This window comes from Xenopus laevis, chromosome 5S (genome assembly GCF_017654675.1).
Source record: "Xenopus laevis strain J_2021 chromosome 5S, Xenopus_laevis_v10.1, whole genome shotgun sequence".
Taxonomy (NCBI): Eukaryota; Metazoa; Chordata; class Amphibia; order Anura; family Pipidae; genus Xenopus; species Xenopus laevis.
This window is the reverse complement of record NC_054380.1, coordinates 23,145,331-23,165,786: the sequence shown is the minus strand read 5'-3', so window position 1 is coordinate 23,165,786 and position 20,456 is coordinate 23,145,331. Positions and strand designations below refer to the sequence as shown.

General features: G+C 38.3%; 1 protein-coding gene across 1 annotated transcript in view; it reads left to right on the top strand.

The window, feature by feature from the left end:
- Positions 1–20,456, top strand: part of lhcgr.S (luteinizing hormone/choriogonadotropin receptor S homeolog) — a 69,118-nt gene that overhangs the window by 12,952 nt on the left and 35,710 nt on the right. Inside the window, exon 2 of the mRNA XM_018265051.2 lies at positions 370–444. Within this exon, the coding sequence (XP_018120540.1) occupies positions 370–444 (75 nt within the window). The remainder of the gene's footprint in view (positions 1–369; positions 445–20,456) is intronic.

The following is a 20,456-nucleotide window of genomic DNA, read 5'->3' as shown; positions in this document are numbered from 1 at the left end:
CCATTGACTTCTACATGAACTCAGCATGTTTTAGGTGGAAATAGTTGAATTCGTCTCCAGGGTCAAGTTCAAATTAAAGTTGGTGGTTTTAAATTCGACTTTGTGAGTTTTGACCAAAAAAAAAATTTAATTCGAAAATTCTAATTTACCATTCGAACCTTAGTAAATCTGCCCCTTAGCGTCCATTACAGCTATCACTTCCTTTCTGCCCACCCTGTTTCCTCAAATATATAATTGACAAAAATTCAACCAGGGACAGTGTGTAGGACAATGTCTGCTTTTCTGCCATTAATCTCTTAGGTCTGAACAAGGTTTATCCATTGTACAAATGTCGGAGAATTCTGATTTCTTTCTTTTTTTCCCTTTCAGGCTTTTTAGTCATTTCTGTTTTAAAATGATCCCATCAGATGTGTTTCAGCATTACCAGCAAGACATCACAAGGATGTAAGTCTGTTTGTCCATGTCTGCATTATTGTACTGTATATGCTTGTCCTCTTCTATAACATTTGTTTACTTATTGCATATTGGAAGATTGTGTTCCAGGGGACACACAAAGATGATTTGATGATTTCACATTCCACATTCAGTGGAGATCAGTAGAGACAGTAATGCTGCATTTAGACAACTGAAGATGTGTGTTGTTTTGGGTTTTGGGTTTGTCGTAAACAGATTTATTACTCTTGCACAAATACCAAGGTACGAGCAATGTAGAGACCTGTTATGTGAAGCGATGGGCGCTTTTGTCCCGTTTCGCTTCGCCACGAATATTGCGAATTTCCAGCAAAATTCGCAAAACTGGCGAAAAATTTGCAAAGCTGTGATTTTGACTCTGGCGACAATTCGCTGGCGTCAAAGTTGACATTGAAGCATCAAAATTTTCTTTGCGCATGACAATTTTTTTTTTCTCGCTCCAAATGCATTAAAGTCAATGGACATTTTTTTGTGGTGACTTTTTTGTCTTGTCTTTTCTGTCCAAAGGCATTAAAGACAATGGCCATTTTTTTAATGGAGACTTTTTGTCTCGACAACAATGTTTTGTTGGTGACTTTTTTGTTGCTTTTTTTGTTTTCGTGGTTATTTTTGCCATAGTTTTGCAGCAAATCCATGCCTGTTGAAAAAAATTGCTTAAAAAATCATCCATTGCCGGTGTATTGAAATTGACTTGCTATCTGTTTTTTCTCATTGACTTTACTGGGTTACACTATAAAAATAATGGAGTAAAATAAGGGCATTACATTCAACTATCTGGAGGCCCAATAGAAACTGCACAGCTATTTAAGTATCCAGTTTATTTAACACTGTTTCTTATACCAGTTTTCTGTGTAAATCATTTTAGACAACATGATAATTAGGCCCCCTGACACTAGGAATAAACGTGTCTCTGAGACTTTGTCACCACTACTGCTAGTGGGAATAGTGGTCTGGCCCAAGTTGGCACTCACAGGTAGATGGCCTTGCCATCTTGGACCCTGTAACTGTTTCTCTGTACTGGTGGAGACCCAACAATGCACTGACCCCCAAATTGATGGAGCCCAACTGCTCAACCTGCTGGTCTATCCCTAAGAATTCTTATTCCTGGCTAATCTAACTAGCAAGATGGTGTTGGATTTTATTATCACCAGCCCCTTGGCACCATTAGATTCTCCAATCTTCAGCCCCAGAGGAATGGGGCAACTTGTCACTTCCATTAATTCCTGTGAGGATGAAGCTTGCAGTTTGTCTCTTCGGCTTTTTAAAGGGACGCGCATGCGCAGTGCGGTGCACAGTCATTGTTGGCATTCCCAGAAGAAGTTTTCAGCTTGAATTTCGGCTTTGAACTGTTGTAATACACCTGGGTCTTCGGTTCTCGGTTTTCGCCTCCTGTACTTCACTTGTGTGGATTGATTATGGCTGGATTTCAGCTCAGCTCCTGGACTAAGATTTCTTCTTGCTCCTTGTCGGCAATTTTCTGACCTGATCTCCCGCCAAAGACCTGGCTTCTCGTGTGTATCTGTTAGTCTTTACTTCAGATGAATTCAAGATTATCTGCCTGGCTTGTTTCTGCAATAAAAGTTATTAGTGCTGGTTGTTTACCTGCAAAGACTATTAACCTTTGCTGGCTGTAATCACTTTTTCCTGCAAGACTTGGTACAAAGACTATTGCTGTTAACCCTCCCTGTCTGTGCTCATTCTCTCTGCAATACTTGGTACAAAGACTCTCGCTGTTAACCCTCGCTGTCTGTGCTCTTTCTCTCTGTAAGACTTGGTATAAAGATTCTTGCTGTTAATCCTTGCTGTCTGTGCTTACTTTCTCTGCAAGACTTGGTACAAAGATTCTTGCTAGTGATGGGCAAATTTCTCCCGAATTTCTTCCCGCAAAATTTGTGAAAAGCGAAAAAATTGCAAATTGCAAATTTTGTCAATTCTGATGCTGGCGACAATTTCGGCCCGCACCCCCTCAGGGCCCCCCGGCAGCTCGCGCGCTACTGAAATACAGGCTGGGGGGGGGGGCGGGGGGCCCGGCTGCGTTTCCAGCACCAGGGCCAGCCCCCCTCTAGTTACGTTACTGACTGGGACTTAATCTCACAACAGATATAACTCACAGGTGGTAACAATTAAAAGATTTTCCTTGAGTCTATAGCCTTTTAGAATCCTCGGTGGAGCCTCAGACTGCTCTACTAGCTACTTACTAGCTGCTCTAACCCTAACTCTCATTTCAAGAGTAAGATAAACCTACAAACTGTCCCTCTAGCTAGATTTTGAGCCCTTTCATTGATATGTACTCCTTGCTTGATGGGTAGAGACAAAAGGTAATGAGATACAATCACAATATGTAGAACATTTTGATTTGTTTTTCTGCTTCACTCTGATGTAAAATTGCCTCTTCTTATTTTGTTTTTCTATTTACCCCAATAAAAATGGTCCTTTCTTGTTTTATTTTTCTATTTACCCCATTTTTCATGAGCAAACAAATCACTGGGGTTAACCAAAAGCATTTGAGACTGTTGTTCTCAGTGAGCCTAAAACCATCATTAAACTCTACATGTGATTGGATTGGTTCTACACTATTGTTAAAATTAGTGAAACGCAGGAGAACTGGGCTTGATTAAAAGTTTATACAACCCTAGGCTATTTTTATTGGCTATCATGACCCAGGACCCTGCCTTAACTCAACACAGTCTGCAAACATCATAGGTCCAGGATTAAACAAAATTTTTGATGTACTGTACATAGTGAATATCAGGGCTGGAACTAGGGGTAGGCAGAAGAGGCACATGCCTAGGGCAGCAGAGGGTCTCCAGGCACATACCTCTTCTGCTGCCTAACCCTGTTCTGGCCCTTGTCCCCTCATTACTTGCCAGTAATTATCTGCACTGGTCATCAGTCTGGTCCGGTCACCAGTGGGCGTGTGCTGGGTTGCCTCTGCCTTATACAATGTGTATATATATATATATATATATATATATATATATAGATACACATAAATGGCAAATCTTTCTCTAACCAGTTCCTATGCCGGGATCTAAACAATTTCACTCTCTTTGGTCTGCTCTTTATCCCCTCAATTCTATTTTTATCTTTCCACTTCCTGCTCCACAGGACTAGTGTAAACACTGGTTGCTAAGCAACACACTTGGTGGCAAAAGAAACACACAGGGGGTCATTTATTAACTTTGCGCAGGGCAGATTGGTTCGCAAAGTGAATATATTTACCCTGCGCATGGTTATATTTATAAAGCTGAATAAAAGGGGGAAAACGGAATTGTGAATTTTCTTTCACTATGCGAATGTCTATAGCAGCTTTTTAAATATGTCACAATTCGCAAATTGCAAATATTTATGCGCACATTCTGAGACTCAATTACGCCACAACGGATAAAATATTCGCAAAACAGTTTCTCAAACTGAGAATTTAAGTTACTGTCAATGCTATTTTCGCGCACAAGAACCTCGCTCGTTGGGTGCGCTCGCGCAAACTTCCATCTCATTTGCGCTCCATTTGTGAAAATTTATTCACACTGCGAATTCGCAAAAACGGGGAAGACAGGCAGAGCAGTGAAATATATTAGCGTTCAGGAAAAAACATGCGCAATACAACCATTTGCGAAAAATATGCGCTGCGCGGACTTTATAAATGACCCCCGCAGGGTTTAAATGTGGGGTATTATGGGATATCTGCTTGTTTGTCCTGTATTCTCCTGATGAAGATCCAAGTATTGGGTTGAAATGTTGAGTTCAAAGAAAGGATTTAACTATCTTGCCCTATACAAAGTCCTGTGAGTGTCGCTATTTCTCGCACAAGTATCTATTCCTCTATTGTGGGCACCCGGGCAGTTCCACAGTAAACGGTGTACAGCTTTTGGGACTAGTTTATACTGTATATATATATATATATATATATATATATATATAAAAATCTAATATTTATTCAATTACATTAAAACTGGTCAACATTTCGGTCCACCTCTAGGACCATTATCCTGATAATGGTCCTAGAGGTGGACCGAAACGTTGACCAGTTTTAATGTAATTTAATAAATATTAGATTTTTAATCAAAATCCCAGTGTGCACTCATGCTTTCTGGATTAGTTATGCTTTTTGTTATATGAGTGGCACCTGGGTGCCTTGCTGATTCTAGTGGAGTGCGGACTACCAAGGATTTATATATATATATATATATATATATATATATATATATATATATATATATATATATATACGCAATATCTTTTTTGTGAACATTGCCAGTGACTACAACACACTTCAAGTTGGAAGAGAACAACAATTTCTCCTTTGCAGGTTTAATGTTTTTTTGACACAAATTGCAGAAAGAATTTCAACCCAACAAATTAATGTATGTTGACTTTGTTTCCGTTCATAAACTTCCACTTTAACAAGTGTTTGCAAAGTACCCCACATTGTTCGAATGAACCCCCCACAGCTGCGTTTTGCTTAACATGCTTATTTGGTTAATTGCCTGCGTTGTAGCTAAGATTGCTTTGTAGATTAGTCTCACCATGTAAAAGAGAAAAGAGAGAAAAGAGAATGTTTATCATTTCAATGAACTGATCTTGACAAAGATGTATATTACATATAACCTTAAACCTTCTACAATCAAAACGTTATGCTTGTCTGCACACACACACACACACACACACATACACACACACTGACAATTTTAATGCATATGGTCTGTTATTCACAAAAATCCACAGTTGCTGCTTGATTGAAGATTAAAGAACCTACTGCCATTTAGTGTAAAACTTGCATTTACATTATTTCTACCAAAGTGCATAACCTTGGATTTATCAACATTGAACCGCATTTGTCAGTTTGCTGCCCAGTTCTCCAGTTTAGTCAAATCACTCTGCAAAGTGGCATCATCTTGCATGGAACTTAGCGTTCTGCACAATTTAGTATCATCAGCAAAAACAGAAATGTTACTTTCAATGCCCACCTCCAGGCCATTGATAAATAAGTAGGGCTGCACCGAATACAGGATTCGGTTCGGGATTCGGACTGTTTCAACAGGATTCAGATTCTGCTGAATCCTTGTGTGTGGCCGAAACGAATCCTAATTTGCATATGTAAATTAGGTGTGGGAAGGGAAATCACAAGGCTTTTCATCTCAAAACAAGGAAGTAAAACATTATTTTCCCACTTTTTCATTTCCTTACTCTAATTTGCATATGCAAATTAGGATTTGGATTCAGATCGGTATTTGGCTGAATCTTTCACAGAGAATTCAGGGATTTGGCTGAATCTCAAATAGTGGATTAGGTGCATTCCTATAAATAAGTTAAAAAGCAAATGTCCAGGGACAGAGCCCTGTGGTACTCCACTAACAACACTGGTCCAACCAATAACCTTCTGCATGGCACTGTATCAAATTCTTTGACATAAAGAAGATCACATCCACAAACCTAGATGTTTCAGAACACTTCACAACTCCATTCATGCAACTCTCACAAGTAACATCTGTTTCTAGGAGTTGCATGATACCTTGGTAATCTTATCACAGTAACCTCACAGAACCACACACCTCTGTGAGTTTCAGATGTCGCCTCTCTGAAGAGTTACACTGTGCCGTTGTGATTGGATTAGTGGAAGAGTTTATATGCCGAGGACTTCCCACACCAGTCAGTTAAACTAAAGGAGCAGCTAGGATGAGTAGTGAAACATCTTCAATGATTATTCAGCGAGTCCAGTTGTTTTAGAATTACTTGTACTAGATATACCATGACCTGGATGAATGAAAATCTTCATAGCCATACTTCTCAAAGAAAGCAATTAGATTAGTCTGGCAAGATCTATTATGCATAAAAACATTGTATTGTGATTTGCAGTGAATTATTACCCCTTTCACTAAATTAAATAAATTAGATGTTAGTAATGAGCATAGTCTTTGTTACTTGTTTTGTGTTTTTTTTTGTAAAAAAAAATACACTGATATATATATAATATAGAGATATAAAAATGCAGAGCTAAGGACTTTTTCAAGTCACATAAATTATAATGGGAAGCTACCAGTTTCTGCAGGCATTGGAATCGTTTTCTTTGGAAAGGTTCCTTTTAAAAATTAAAAACAGCTCTGTATTGTAAATTATCCCGTAAGAGGCTTTCTACAAAGCCAAGGCAATTAATTTGCATTCTAAATACCTGTTGTAGTTTTTAGGGATGGGCAGATTTTTTTGCCTTGTTTTGCCGCGGAAATGATGCCCATAGTCTTGTATGGCGTTGTGCGTCAAAAAAAATGTTGCACATCAAAAGAAATTCGCCATGCGTCAAAAAAATTTGACGCCCATAGGCTGTAATGGGCGTCGGCGACATTTCGCCAGTGGCGAGTTTTTGCTGAAGCGAAACCGGTCAAATTCGCCAGAGCCTAGTAGTTTTATTATAACTCACTTTTTTCTGCTAATATCTGATATTCTAATATCTAAGCATCAGAGCACCTTCCAGCCAATCACCTTCGATTTTATTTCTTTACCAGCCTTAGATTTTTTTTTTTTTTTAACAAAATATTTTTATTGATTTACATATATCAAACAACCTCAGAACATTAGTTGAGCCTTAGATTTTATTTTAATTAGGATAAAGAACTTACAATTCCTGTGTCAAGTATATAGGGTGGACATATTATTACATAGCATAGGTAAGCTATTGTAACCTGTTCACATTAGAATCACAGTGGAACACTAAAACCACTCAGGAACGCCATCTGGAAAATGTAAATAATGTCTATTTTCTCTCCGTGGGAGCAATTCTAAAATATTTTAATGGCAGAGGCATAATAACTTCTCATTGTACAAATATTTTTATTGCTTGGTTACCTTGCAAAAAGAAAGATATTAGAGATAGTGAACCATTGCCTGTTCAGCAATACTCTACAAATATAGGCTGATCTGGTCCAATAAAGGGCTTTGGCACCATCAAGGATTAATATAAGTATTGCACTGCTGGACAAATACCATTTTTCAATAACAAGAATAAAAAATGTATAATAGTTCATCATTTATTGATATAACGCCAGCAAGTTACACAGCGCTTTACAATAAATTATTACGACAATAATTTAACAAATAAGGGTTACAGAGTAAAGAATGGGATTATAGTTTACCACAACAAACCTATAAAAACAAGAGTTTTAGTAGTACAGTCACGGTGGACACTATACAGGTGACAACAGAAAGCGTACTGTGCATGGGATGGTGTCACACCCATGGTGAACTTTAAAGGGATTCCGATTTTTATGGTGTAGTTTTTATATCTAAATGATGCTGTTTACACTGTAGATAATTCACTCTTCCATGTAAAATTTAATTCCCGAACTGAGTGTATTTTTTTAATTGTAATATTGGTGTGTAGGTACATCTTAGGTCATTTTGCCTGGTCATGTGCTTTCAGAAAGAGCCAGTGCTGCACTATGGAACTGCTTTCTGTCAGGCTATTGTTTCTCCTACTCAATGTAGCTGAAGAAGTCGCAGTAGGACATGGACTTCTACTATTGGGCTGTTCTAATACCTACCAGGTGGCTGTTATCTGGTTCCCTTCCCATTGTTCTGCTGATGGGCTGCTGGGAGGGGGGTGATATCAATCCAACTTGCAATGCAGCAGTAATGAGTGACTGAAGTATATCAGGGCACTAGTCACATGACTGGGGGCACCTGGGAAACTGACCATATGTCTAGCCCCAATGTCAGATTTCAAAATTAAATATAAAAAGATCCGTTTGCTCTTTTCAAAAACAGATTTCTGTGCAGAAGTCTGCTGGAGCAGCATTATTAACTGATGCGTTTGAAATGTTTTCCCATGACCATGTCCCTATAATTATGTTTTAAGAAATGCTAACTGCAAAAAAACAGGAGGGATATTTTTATGTCAATAAACCCATGATGCAGTAAAAAAATGTAAGCATCCTATTAATATTGACATTTTATAAGACACCTTTACTAAGGAAATGCATTTGGCCATATTTTACCCCCAGTTCAACATTTTCACCCACAATTCCAGCATTATTGCTGCTGCCTGAGGTTTTTAGATGATTACCTTGCCTGTAGAACCAACCTTTTTTATCCATCACATTCAAATATATAAAGAGTTGAGGAGCAACACAAGCATGCCACAAGTTCCTGGGGTGCCAAATAAGGTCTGCGATTGGTTATTTTGTAGCCCTTAGGTGGACAGCCAACAAGAGGCTCTGTCTGGTTATAGACCTGGTTTCTATGCAACCAAAACTTGCCTCCAAGCCTGGAATTCAAAAATAAGCACCTGCTTTGAGAACACTGAGAAAAATCCAAGGGGTTGGCGAGAGACCTGTTGCCTTTGAGACTCTTTCTTTGGGGCAGGGTATGGAGTAATATCTCTCCTATTAAGGTACCCTTGCATATCAAAATTTTACCCTGAAGTAGAAGCCAGATACACATAAAATCATAGCAAAATTATTATCCCCAACAGAGGTGCAGTGAGACAATGACCCTAGCAGCCATGTGTGGTCACAATCCTGGCCCTTATGCAGGTGCATGTGGCGTAAGATCAGTGAATGAGCTGACCAAACCTATGTCACATGCATACGCCTAATGAGCTGGGACACTCCTCATTATGTGCATGAGTAAAGTTCCAAACCTGGGAGCCATAAACCTAATAATTTATTGCATGCGTGCTTTGATGCAAATGGGTACAACTGCAATGAAAATCTTGGGATGTCTTGGGGAATGTTGGAATGTCGTCATTTTAAACGAAGAATTTGAAGGGACTGTCTTTCTCCTGCTTTGCTGATGTCTGTCTTCAGTATTTCTGTTTTTGATTGCTATTTATGTGTGTTGGTCAGATCAAATGGAACTGATTTCATTTCTTGATATACTTGTTGCCTAATATTTTGCTGTAGCGTTTGGGAACATTTGGTGCTTTTGCTCTTTGACTTTGTGATACATTATGTTTATATGACTCCTCATTCAACATTCTCCCTAGACAGAATTATCTAATTTGTATATTTGCAGTCTGGTGTGTGTGTTTCACAATTAAGCATCTCTATTTTGACAGCAATCTACTTTTCTGATGCTATATTGCATTTAATTATCAACCAGCATGATCCTTCAAGACAGTTAAACATATGTTCCATGCCTAATTCCGCAATAGCAAATACACCATAGGCTGTCATTTATTGCCCTGTTTTTTAACCCCATCGTAGGATGACTTAAGTTTCAAATAAGTGGTTTTTCCATAAAATACAATAATGTGGCATGCCCTGGGTATAATAAAAACTCAAATATTATTTTTCATAGTAAAGCCAGACCTGCTTGTTTTTAAATTGTTTTAGTTTGAATAATATGGCATGGTGGTGAATAAAAATTGCTTTTTATTTATTTTGATGTTTGATCACTTATATTATTACTAGATCTTTTGGATGTATTGTGGAGTTAAAGTCCCTTTTTGGTCTTTTCTATTAAATACATTTTATTGGTTCAAGAACAAAAATTTAAATGATAGAATAAATGATTTTCAGTGTAAACAGTGTAATTTAGTACAGACCTGTTATCCAGAATGCTTGGGACCTGGGGTTTTCCGGATAACGGATCTTTCTGTAATTTGGGTCTTCATGCCTTAAGTCTACTAGAAATTCATTTAAACATTAAATAAACACAATAGGCTGGTTTTGCTTCCAATAAGGATTAATTATATCTTAGTTGGGATCAAGTACAAGCTACTGTTTTATTATTACAGAGAAAAAGGAATAAAAAGAAAAAATTTGGATTATTTGGATCAAATGGAGTCTTTTGATCCAAATTTGGAGCTTTCTGGATATCGGGTTTCCAGATAAGGGATCTTATACCTGTAATATAAACAATACCATAAAAATCATGACAGAATCCCTTTAACTCAGCACAGTGAGTTGCACTTGGCACTTTATTATAATTAATTAAGGATACTTACCATAGTATTTATTTTGCCCTACCGTACAGAGATTTGTTTGGAGATGGTGATATTAAACTACTTGAATTAGTTATGATGTCAATAATTTTTCATTGACTGGTTTGTGTCAAGAATAGGCTTGCCAGAGTCATTGATTATATGAAAGTACAATTTCAAGTGAACATCCAAAATTAGGTTTTTCCTGTAGTATAAAACCATAATGTTTAAAAAAAATATGAATTGAAAAGAGAAGACAATACATTACACCTTCCAGTATTTTTCCCAGTGTGTATTTATTGATCCCAATTATGTTTTGCCTTAGTTGTTTACCCTAAACCAGAGATCCCCAACCAGTGGCACCTGAAGAACATGTTGCTCACCAATCCATTGGATGTTGCCCACAAAGCAGGTGCTTATTTTTAAACTCCATGATTGGAGGCTGGTTTGGTTGCATAAAAACCAAGTGTACTGCCAAACAGATCATCCTGTAGGCTTACAGTCCACATTGGTGCAACTAAAAGCAAATCACACCCCTTATTTAAGTTGTTTGGCACCCCAGTAACTTTTTGCATTCTTATGTTGCTTTCCAACTTTTTTGGAACTTGGAAACCCGTAATTAGAGCAGATGAAGAGGGAACTAAACAGACTGGTAAGAAGCTTCAGAAAGAGATGTCCACCTACTCCAGAAGGTGCACACTTTCAAAATTCAAGATAAATATCTGACAGGAGCAGCTTGGTAATTACTAACCCCACTCTTACATTGTGAAAGTCTGCAATTATTTTGCATTATATGTAGATTGGGACTGCATCGGTGCCAAATAATAAAATGATTAAGCATGTCAGGATTAAGAAATGTCAATCATGCTTTCTGTGTCTGCAAAATTTGCTAGTCATACTGTAGATAGTAAGGGGGTTATTTATCAAAATCTGTTTTTTTCTGATTTTTTAAAATAAAAAAGTCAGACCAAACTGGAATCCACCACGTAACCTTAATTATTATTAAAAAAGCATGATTTAATAAGATCGGGGACAAACTTGATAAAATCAAGCAAAGATCGGGGACAAACTTGATAAAATCAAGCAAAAACTCAAATTGTACAATTTTTTGGTGTGTTTCCCCAAATCGTATGATAATTTCTGGCTTTTTCCCAAAAAAACTGAATTTTTCAGATTTTTCCCTGAAAAGTCAAAAATAGTCTGATTTTTGGGCAAATTCCAGCGCAGACCACAGAAACTTTCAAATAGGATAGGGACCACTCCCATTGACCTCGAAATCTCTGAGATTTCTGATTTTTTGCAGTATCGGTCTTCAATAAATCCCGAAAAGTTTTTTTTTTTCTCTATTTTTTCCGATTTGGACTTTAATAAATACCCCCCTAAGGGTCATACACGAGAATACACTTTATTCAGAACCTCTTGGCAGACATTTCTGTTCTATCTGCAATGAGAAAACTAATTGTGTGGATACATGAGGAAGAAGGCATGAATGATTCATGGAAAGAATACAGGGACATAATTATGTAGGGTCCTCAGTCTAACATTCATAGAAATGTCATTATAAAGTCAAGTAAAAAAGTAAATTTTTCTAGTTCATAAGAAGCAGCTACATCTCAACTTGTTGCAGCAATTTTTACATGATAATTGTTTTTGGTCATGAAAATGATATCCTCTCAAGTTGGAAAAATCATCAGGAATTTGTAAAGACTCATAATGAAACACAAAGCACATCTTATGCAGTGACAGCATAACAAAAAATGATTTTTATGAATATGAATAAAAACAGGAAGCTGAAGTAGAGTGACAGGTATGTTTTTATGATTTAGTGCCTAATCCCAGAACTTCTTTTCTGAAATATTGTGTTCGCTGTGTTGAATAGCACTGACAAACTAAACGACTAGGATAAAATCTTACAGAACACAACAGGAAAACTGTTCCAAAAGACGGAATTCCCCAACATTTTAATAACTGATATTTATACTCGTATTTGTGACCGTGGGGGAATGGTCCAAATAATGCATAACCTATCGAACGCCACATTGACCAAAACACTGTATATAGACAAGGAGAAATGTGTTGTCTACAACTAAACGCCATCCAGACTTGGAACAAAAACCAGAAATGTTGAATGGAATACAAGTATAACATAATCTATTTTAAGAAACCGGAACTGAAAATCTTTGTGAACCTCGTTACTGCTTTACTGGAAGACTAAAGTCAAAAAAGAACGAGGCTCGAAATGGTGTATTTTATATTTATCTAATTTACTCTATAATAGGCCTTCTCAATGTACACAGGTTATGCACAAAAAGATCGCTAAGGTGTATATAGGGGTACTTATTTGAGAGGGTTCCTGTGAATTGCATGCTGTATAATGTTCTATAAGACAAACAAATGTGGAGAATAACAGGGGCAGTGTTCACGGAGGCTGGAAAAGTCAGTGCAGATATTAGGATTGATGAGTCATCACCTGTCAAAAAGGGGGAAAAAGAAGGGACTGTGAATCACTTCTCTGTCCAGGAATTAGAAAGAGAGAGAGCTTAAGTGCACATCTACAAGACTCTGAAATAAATGTTTGGAGTTGGAGTTTACGGATTAAGTTGCCCTTATAGTGGTTGAGGCACAGTCAGAAAAAAGGAAGTTTCTAAGGTACTTAGGACATCAGTGTGCCATTCTGTGTTGAAAGAATGAGCTTTGTTTATTTTGCTATGTTGTGTGAATTAAAAAACTCCATGTTTGTGGAAAGTCATGAAACAAAGACACACACCTGCTTACAAATTACTTTGGGTGACCTGTGCCGTCCCATGGAAAAGAAACTGAAGTGAATTTGTATATACAGTACAACCATTTTTTAACAAGATTAGGAAACAATTTTGCATTAAGAATATAGATGACATGACTAAATATTATTCTGTTGCTGTTATATTGGCCTCTTCCTCATACAATGCTCCTGTGAAGTTATGCCAGCACTTTCTACATGAATGGTCACCAACACTCGAGCCATTGTCTTCAGCCACATATCGCATCAAAATTACTCTGAGCTCGGCAGCCAAGGAATTCATGTGTCCCCCTCCATCCTAATGTTAATTATGAAGCATGAAATTGCTCATATCTTTGTCAGATATTTGCATGTAAATTGCTTCTCTGCACATTTGTGTAAGAAATTGGGAGAAATTGAACATGCTGTACTTGAAGATGGTGAGTTGTCACCACCAGCCAGAATGCATCAACGCCCAGATGAAGCAGGAGTCATTGCAGATAAATGTGCCCCAGAAGTGGCTATTTGTACCTTCTTTTATTGATTCTGATCAGTTAAACAGAATAAAATATTGTTCACACATTGTACCGTTGACACATCAAAAGCAAGGTCACCATTGTAGTTATGTATATTATTCTATTAGTCTGCTTAGGTAAAAAAAAAAATAAGAAGAAAACCACAAGAAAATATAGAAACATTAACTAAAACAGTGAAAAGAAAAGTAATGATATAATAATAACATATATAATATATAACCTCTATTGTGAGCTGCCATTAGCTCCATTGCTGGTCTGGTATCTATAGATGTAATTATTTGCCCTTAAATGGTTTCCAATATTTGGTGATCGTGGTTGAGTTAAAAAGTTTTTTGTTTATATCATGGCCACTTGTGGTTCATCTAGTTGATGTTCTCATTTTGTTAGGATCAGCCTGGACTCTTGTGTGTGCTGTTCTGGGACACTTGCACTTACCTTTTGAGGCACTGGAGGCTCTTGGGGCTGGTCCCAAACTCTTCATCTATGTTCCTGACTCTGCCTGTTCCCAGTATTTCTCATCCCTGGTCTCCTCCCATCTTGTTACCCTTGTGTGTTTACCATTTCCATTTATGTCCCCTTTATAAGCTGAGCCCTGACCCTTGGTCATTGCGTATTTCCCTACAAGACTTGCCGTCCTTGTTCTAAGTTCCTTATTCTAAGCTCCTGTGTTCCAAGTTCCTTGTTCCTGATTCTAGTGTTCCTGTGTCCTGATCCCTACCTTTGTGGATTTCCCGGTATTGACCTTTGCGGGTGTATTGACTATTCTTTGGATCCTGCTTTTGTACTGCATTTCGCTGTTTGAACTCGTCCTGTGATCTCAACTATTCTATCGCCTCTTGATTTTGTACTGCTGCGGATTCGACGGTTCTAACCTGTTTATGACATCAATTCCTGCTGCCTGTATTCTAGTGCACTGTTCTGTAAATTAATCTTTATTAAACTGTGTTTATCATGGCTTCAAGACTCTGTGCTGCAATCTACGGGTATACCCCAGGCTTCCCACCTTACCTATTACCTCCGAAGTACCTCTCTGAAGTGCCAGAGCATTACACATTTATTATGTGAAACATCTGTCTCCATATTTGTTTTGAAGGCGGGCATTCCCAACACATGTACACAATTTCTCCAAAAGAGTGGTGAATGTCTTGTGCAATTTTACATGTGTGAGGTGCCATCTGTATGCAAATTTTTTGTGAGTTTCGATCTGGTTTGTGTACCTCGTTGTCCCTGATAATGTTTTGCCATTGTTCTGGACTTAAGGTTGTACATAAATCTCTGTCCCACTTGATCATACACGAATATTTGTATTCTGGAGGGTCCATAATGAGAAATTTGTAGCATCTTGAGAGTGTCCGTCTCATGGACCAACCCGAGGCAGTTAACTGTTCTAAATTGGATTGCTTAAGGTGAGTTTTATAATTTGGCAGATGCTCCCTGAGCAAATGCATTATGCTGTTATCTGCATGTATCTGTCTGGTTCATTAAGTTGGTATTTGTCTTGTAGTTCCAAGAATGTCAAATATGTACATATTCCATTTAAGTCCAAGATCACTTGCACGCTTTTAGCTGTCCAATAGTGATGGGCGAATTTATTCGCCAGGCCCGAATCCACGGTGAATTCCCGCGATTCACAAAACCACCTAGAAAATTCGTCAGCGTAAAAAAATGGATGCCGGCGCAATTTCGACAAAAACGGACGCCGGCGTCCAAAAAAATGGAAGCCGGCATCAAGAACGAGAATCCGGCGCCGTTATGGAATTTTTTCACCATTTTGCGTATTTTGCGGGAAATTTGCCCATCACTACTGTCCAAGATTGTATTTCCTGTAGGAAATATTGGAGGCTCTGTAGTGGTGTTCTAAGGTAGAGAGACTTGTTATCATCTGTTTTAGCTCATTCTTTATCCCAAAATTTCATCATCGTCGTGGTGGTGGGTAGCATTGTGATCAGTTTTGGCACATTAGACTTTTGAGGCTGAAAGCTATTTTTTGCAGGCATTTTACTGACCTAAAATCTTCATATTTTATACGCATATTGTTTTTGTTACATTTTTTGGACCATTTAGTCAAACATCAAAAAAGATTGATTAAATACAAGAACAAGGTATTATGTAAACATTAAGATGTATATTCCTCTCTTCATGGCATAATAATTGTAGTTTAGTATGGTTTAGATGGATCTATTGTTAGCAACTTTTCAAATGCCATTTGGGTCAGTGGTGGCATAAAAACAGAATTTTAGGCTGCAACTGTCTGCTGGCAAAACTGGAATGAGTTCCTCCTGATGAAAGGTTGATGGACCATTGCTTTGAGCATCAGCTCCACTGTCAATGGGGCCCCTAGCAGACCAGCAAAGCTGTTTATGGAATAGTACAGTATTTTGCAGTACCATAAAAACAGGTTAAGACTTTGATGGTTGGGCTACATCAATTCTAACCTGACGTATCTTATTGAATTCAGTAAATGAAGGAGATTTCTTTTGGAAAAAGTGGTGGGAAAAGCTTTGCTGTCCAACACAGCTTTTTTCAAAATATTTCTTCTGCTTACACTAGAATTTTACACCCTGTTATACACATAAATTCATACTACAGTTTTTGCTTGCTGTATGTTTTATGTACCAATCTGTAAATAAAGTTTTGAATGGACAATCTCAACTATGTTGCTATTGGACCTTGTCCATATTATCGATGATGGTTAGAAGGTTATATATAATCCTATTTTTAGTTATCACAGCTAAAAATGAATTCTTTTCAATTACATCTTTGTATTTTCAACTTATTATGAATAACCCAGTTCTTGCTCTCCTACACTTTGCTCTTTGGCTGACTTTATTATCTCAATCTTGGATTTTCACCTGTCCCACATCCCTCTCAGATCCCAGTCTCCCAAAATAAAGTTTTCTCACTATGGATCTGACTTAAAACCCTCTCTCTCACAATTAATGATGCTGTCAAAGGTTCAGCCCCACACAAACGCTCCTGGACAAACAAATCTTTCCTAAATAAATCAAGTCGTCTATTGTTAACTATCCCTCAGGATGGAATGCTGTTCTGCTTGACTAGAGCTGGAAAGTAAAATGTTGATATGAAAATGTTTGTTCTTTTAAGCAAAGTCTTGGAGATCCTGTAGTTTCATAAGAACTGAGCTTTAGTTTTGAGTCTGTGCTTCAGAAAGAGGGAACCCACATAATTACCCATGGGGACAAGGGGAAGGCAACCTTTAAATAGAGTTTTACTGCATTTCAAGTGGAAGTATTGTGAGAAAGTTTGCAAGTGGACATCTTCTCATTTATCCAGGTCATGATATACAGTATCTAGTAGAATTAATTCAAAGGCAACTGGACAGTTACAGTTTTTCTTGCCATCAATGTACAATGTCTGTGATTCCAGTTTGAGCAGCCATCAGGGGAAGATGTGCTGCACAGAGCTCCAGGGGGATTTGGTGATCAATGTACTACCCTGCGCCTTATCGCGACCTGTTAGGGGTCTGACTGTGACCCTAAAGGGAAGAAGAGTAAACTCTCCTACTACACAGTCTTCTTATCACCCCAGAATGCCAGATAGAAGTAAATAATGGGCCGCAATGCAGCCTCACGAGATGGCGTCAGAGGCCTACATTCCTAGCGCTTTCGGCATGACTGCAGAGGGAACATCTCTTAACCCTTTCCTCCCTTCAAGGCAAATAGCAAACCTGCTGGATTCTTATTTGAATGACTTTTTAACATCTCTTTGGCTCAACCTTACAAATTGCACAAAGAGAATATCTGCCTCCTTGTCTGGAATTAAACAACCACAAGACTTTATTGCAACAATTCAAACGCCACCACCGACCTGCAAGCAGCAGCCACTGAGGCCCCATATACAGGGGCGATCCTGGCCCCTCCGCCGCCTGAGGCAGCAGCAGTTGCTGCTGCCCCCCCTCCCCCAGAAATTTGCTCTTATAGTACCAGGAGCAGCATTTTTGCTGCCCATGGTACCTAGTGGGGCGCTGCCGCCTGAGGCGACAGCCTCAACTCGCCTCATTAGCGAAGCACCCCTGCCCATATATATGGTCTGAGCAGATAGATTACCAAATGTGCAGGGACATAATACAGACAAACTACAGCTGGATGCTGTATAGATTCATAGATAAGTGGGATCTCAGCAATCGTCACATGAGAAGGCGTTAATCTATAACAATAAACCAAAAATCAATTTCACAGATAGCATCAACTGCCGACAACTTTAATGCTGAATGGGACTACCACCCCTTAAAGTGGGACATGACTTTAAGTAATACCCAAATTGGCCTGCTCAAGCTGGAGAACTGGGGTAACTGGGAAAACAAAACAGATGTATGACTACCCACTGACTACATTTCTTATAGACCATTATTATCTTTTCCAACACAGGACTGCAACCCTTCTGCAATACAAGGTTCTCCCACAGAACTACCATATATATCAGCACTTCTAAACAAATCACTGCCACTAAATAAACAGGCTGGATATCCCTTTGATGGAGAAGGGGGAACTACTAGTAGAATGGCATGGAACACTAATAGAAGAAACCCTCCGAACTGCCCAAACCCATATCTAATTAACCAGGTCTGCTTCGAAAACCAATCCAACATAAAAATGATTCTGACACTGCAATTCTAAACTGTACTCTGCACTGCTTCGTCATAAATATTACAGAATACATGACGGAAGTCTGATCTTTTAAGTGCCTCAATTAATACAAAGTTTCTAAGGTGTGCCTATGCTGTTAAACTGTTGTATAATTTGTTTTATTTGTTAATAACTAATGGGACATTGCTATATCTACGCAAGCTGTGAGCTCTAAGAAACACTTACCTTTGTCATATATTATCCCTCTCCACATAACATTTATCCAGCTAGTGATTAACTACAAGTCCCAAGTTCTGTAAGAAAGTATTTTGACATTAACTTCCTGTTCTATGTTAGTTTAAAAATTGCACACAGATCAATACATTAATGATGCATTACAACTTGCTACAAGATGATAATAGGCCCCAAATATTACCAATATGCAATAATGGACTTGCCTCTAACCAACACAGTAACAGTACCAGAAAAACTACAAGTATGCTTAGATTGCCCTGGCCTAACACTGGCTCTATAAACTCTGCAGAGACAGTATCAATCTTAATCATGGTCTCTTTCAACATCTAACAACATAGTTTGATCAACTCATAGGAGAAGGAAAGGTTAAAACTAAGTAAGCCTTATCAGAAAGGTCCATCTAAATTTACCAGTAAACCCCCAAAATAGTGCTGCTCTGAGTCCCCTGTCAAAAGAAACACAGCATTTCTTTCCTTCTATTGTGTACACATGGGCTTCTGTATCAGACTTCCTGCCTTCAGCTTAAATCTCATTGCCCTGGGCAAGAGCATGCTCAGTTTGCTCCTCTTCCCCCTTCCCTCCATTCTCTACTGTAATCTGAGCCCAGAGCAGGGAGAGACTCAGGCAGGAAGTGATGTCACACCACGTTAATACTGCAGCTCCTATCCTAAACAAACAGAGAGTTTCTAGAGCTTTTTACTCAGGTATGGTAAAACATTCTACAGAATAAATATAGCATTCTAGCTTGCACGATTGCGGCTAAGCTATTGCCAATAAAATGCTTTCCTTCTCCTTTATATGTATAATCAACATACAGGCACTACTTATCTTGATCATTTCAAAGCACGGGCTTAAAAAGGACACAACTATAAACTTCACACAAAGCGACGGGGAAGATGGAGTCTGGCTCTGGGCACTTGTACTCTAAAGACATGACAATTATGCTCTAACGTATAACCTGTTGAATTTACATATGTGAATTGCCATTTTTTGTATACAAATAAATATGCTACTGTTTGTGCTAGTAATGGGCGAATTTGCAAAAGCGGGCGTTTTTTCAACGCCGCTGTCCGTTTTTCCCGAAATTTTTTTGACGCCGGGGAATTTTCACCAGCGGATTTTTGCAGGCGTTTCGCGAATATTTTCGCTGCCAGCTAATCGCACAAATTCGCAGAGAATTCGCGCCTGGCGAATAAATTCGCCCATCACTAGTTTGTGCAAATAAAACAGTTTATGAAAAAAAACGTTTAATGTCTGTTGACATCCTTACCCCGGCAGCTTCACAACAATTCGCATTTTCAGTCATGTACATTATGTAAATCATGGTACTATTGTGACTGGATCTCACTTTCACACATCTGTGAATTTCAGCCAACACCTTTCTAAAGTTCAATGGAACCATTGTGATTGGATATTGATGACTTTTCCACCCTTAAGTAGTGGTGGGCGAATTTGTCGCAAAACTGTGTGAAACACATTAAAGTCAATGGGCATCAAAATTATTTTGACAATATACGTGGGCCTATTTTGTCCAATGCATTAAAGTCAATGGGCGTTAATAATTTTGACACAACACAATTTTTATGCACATGACTATTCTAACGCACGCCAATATTTTTTTGATGTTGCGGATTTTTGGCTGGCAAATTTTTGCTGCAGTTTTGCAAATGTATTCGCTGGCGGTGAAACATGGAAATTCTAAGCGAATTCGTGCCTGGCAAATTTATTCGCCCATCACTACCCTCAAGATTTTATATTCCGGGGAATTCCCTACCACTTCAGCTGAACTAAAGAAGCCACTCAGATGAGCTGTGTAAATGTCCAGTTACCTTTGAATGAATTCTACTAGATACTGCTTGCCACTGGACATTCTAACAATTTTCCTCCATGTTCAGGAATTTAAAATGATCTCTGTTTGCAAAAGCCAGTGATTT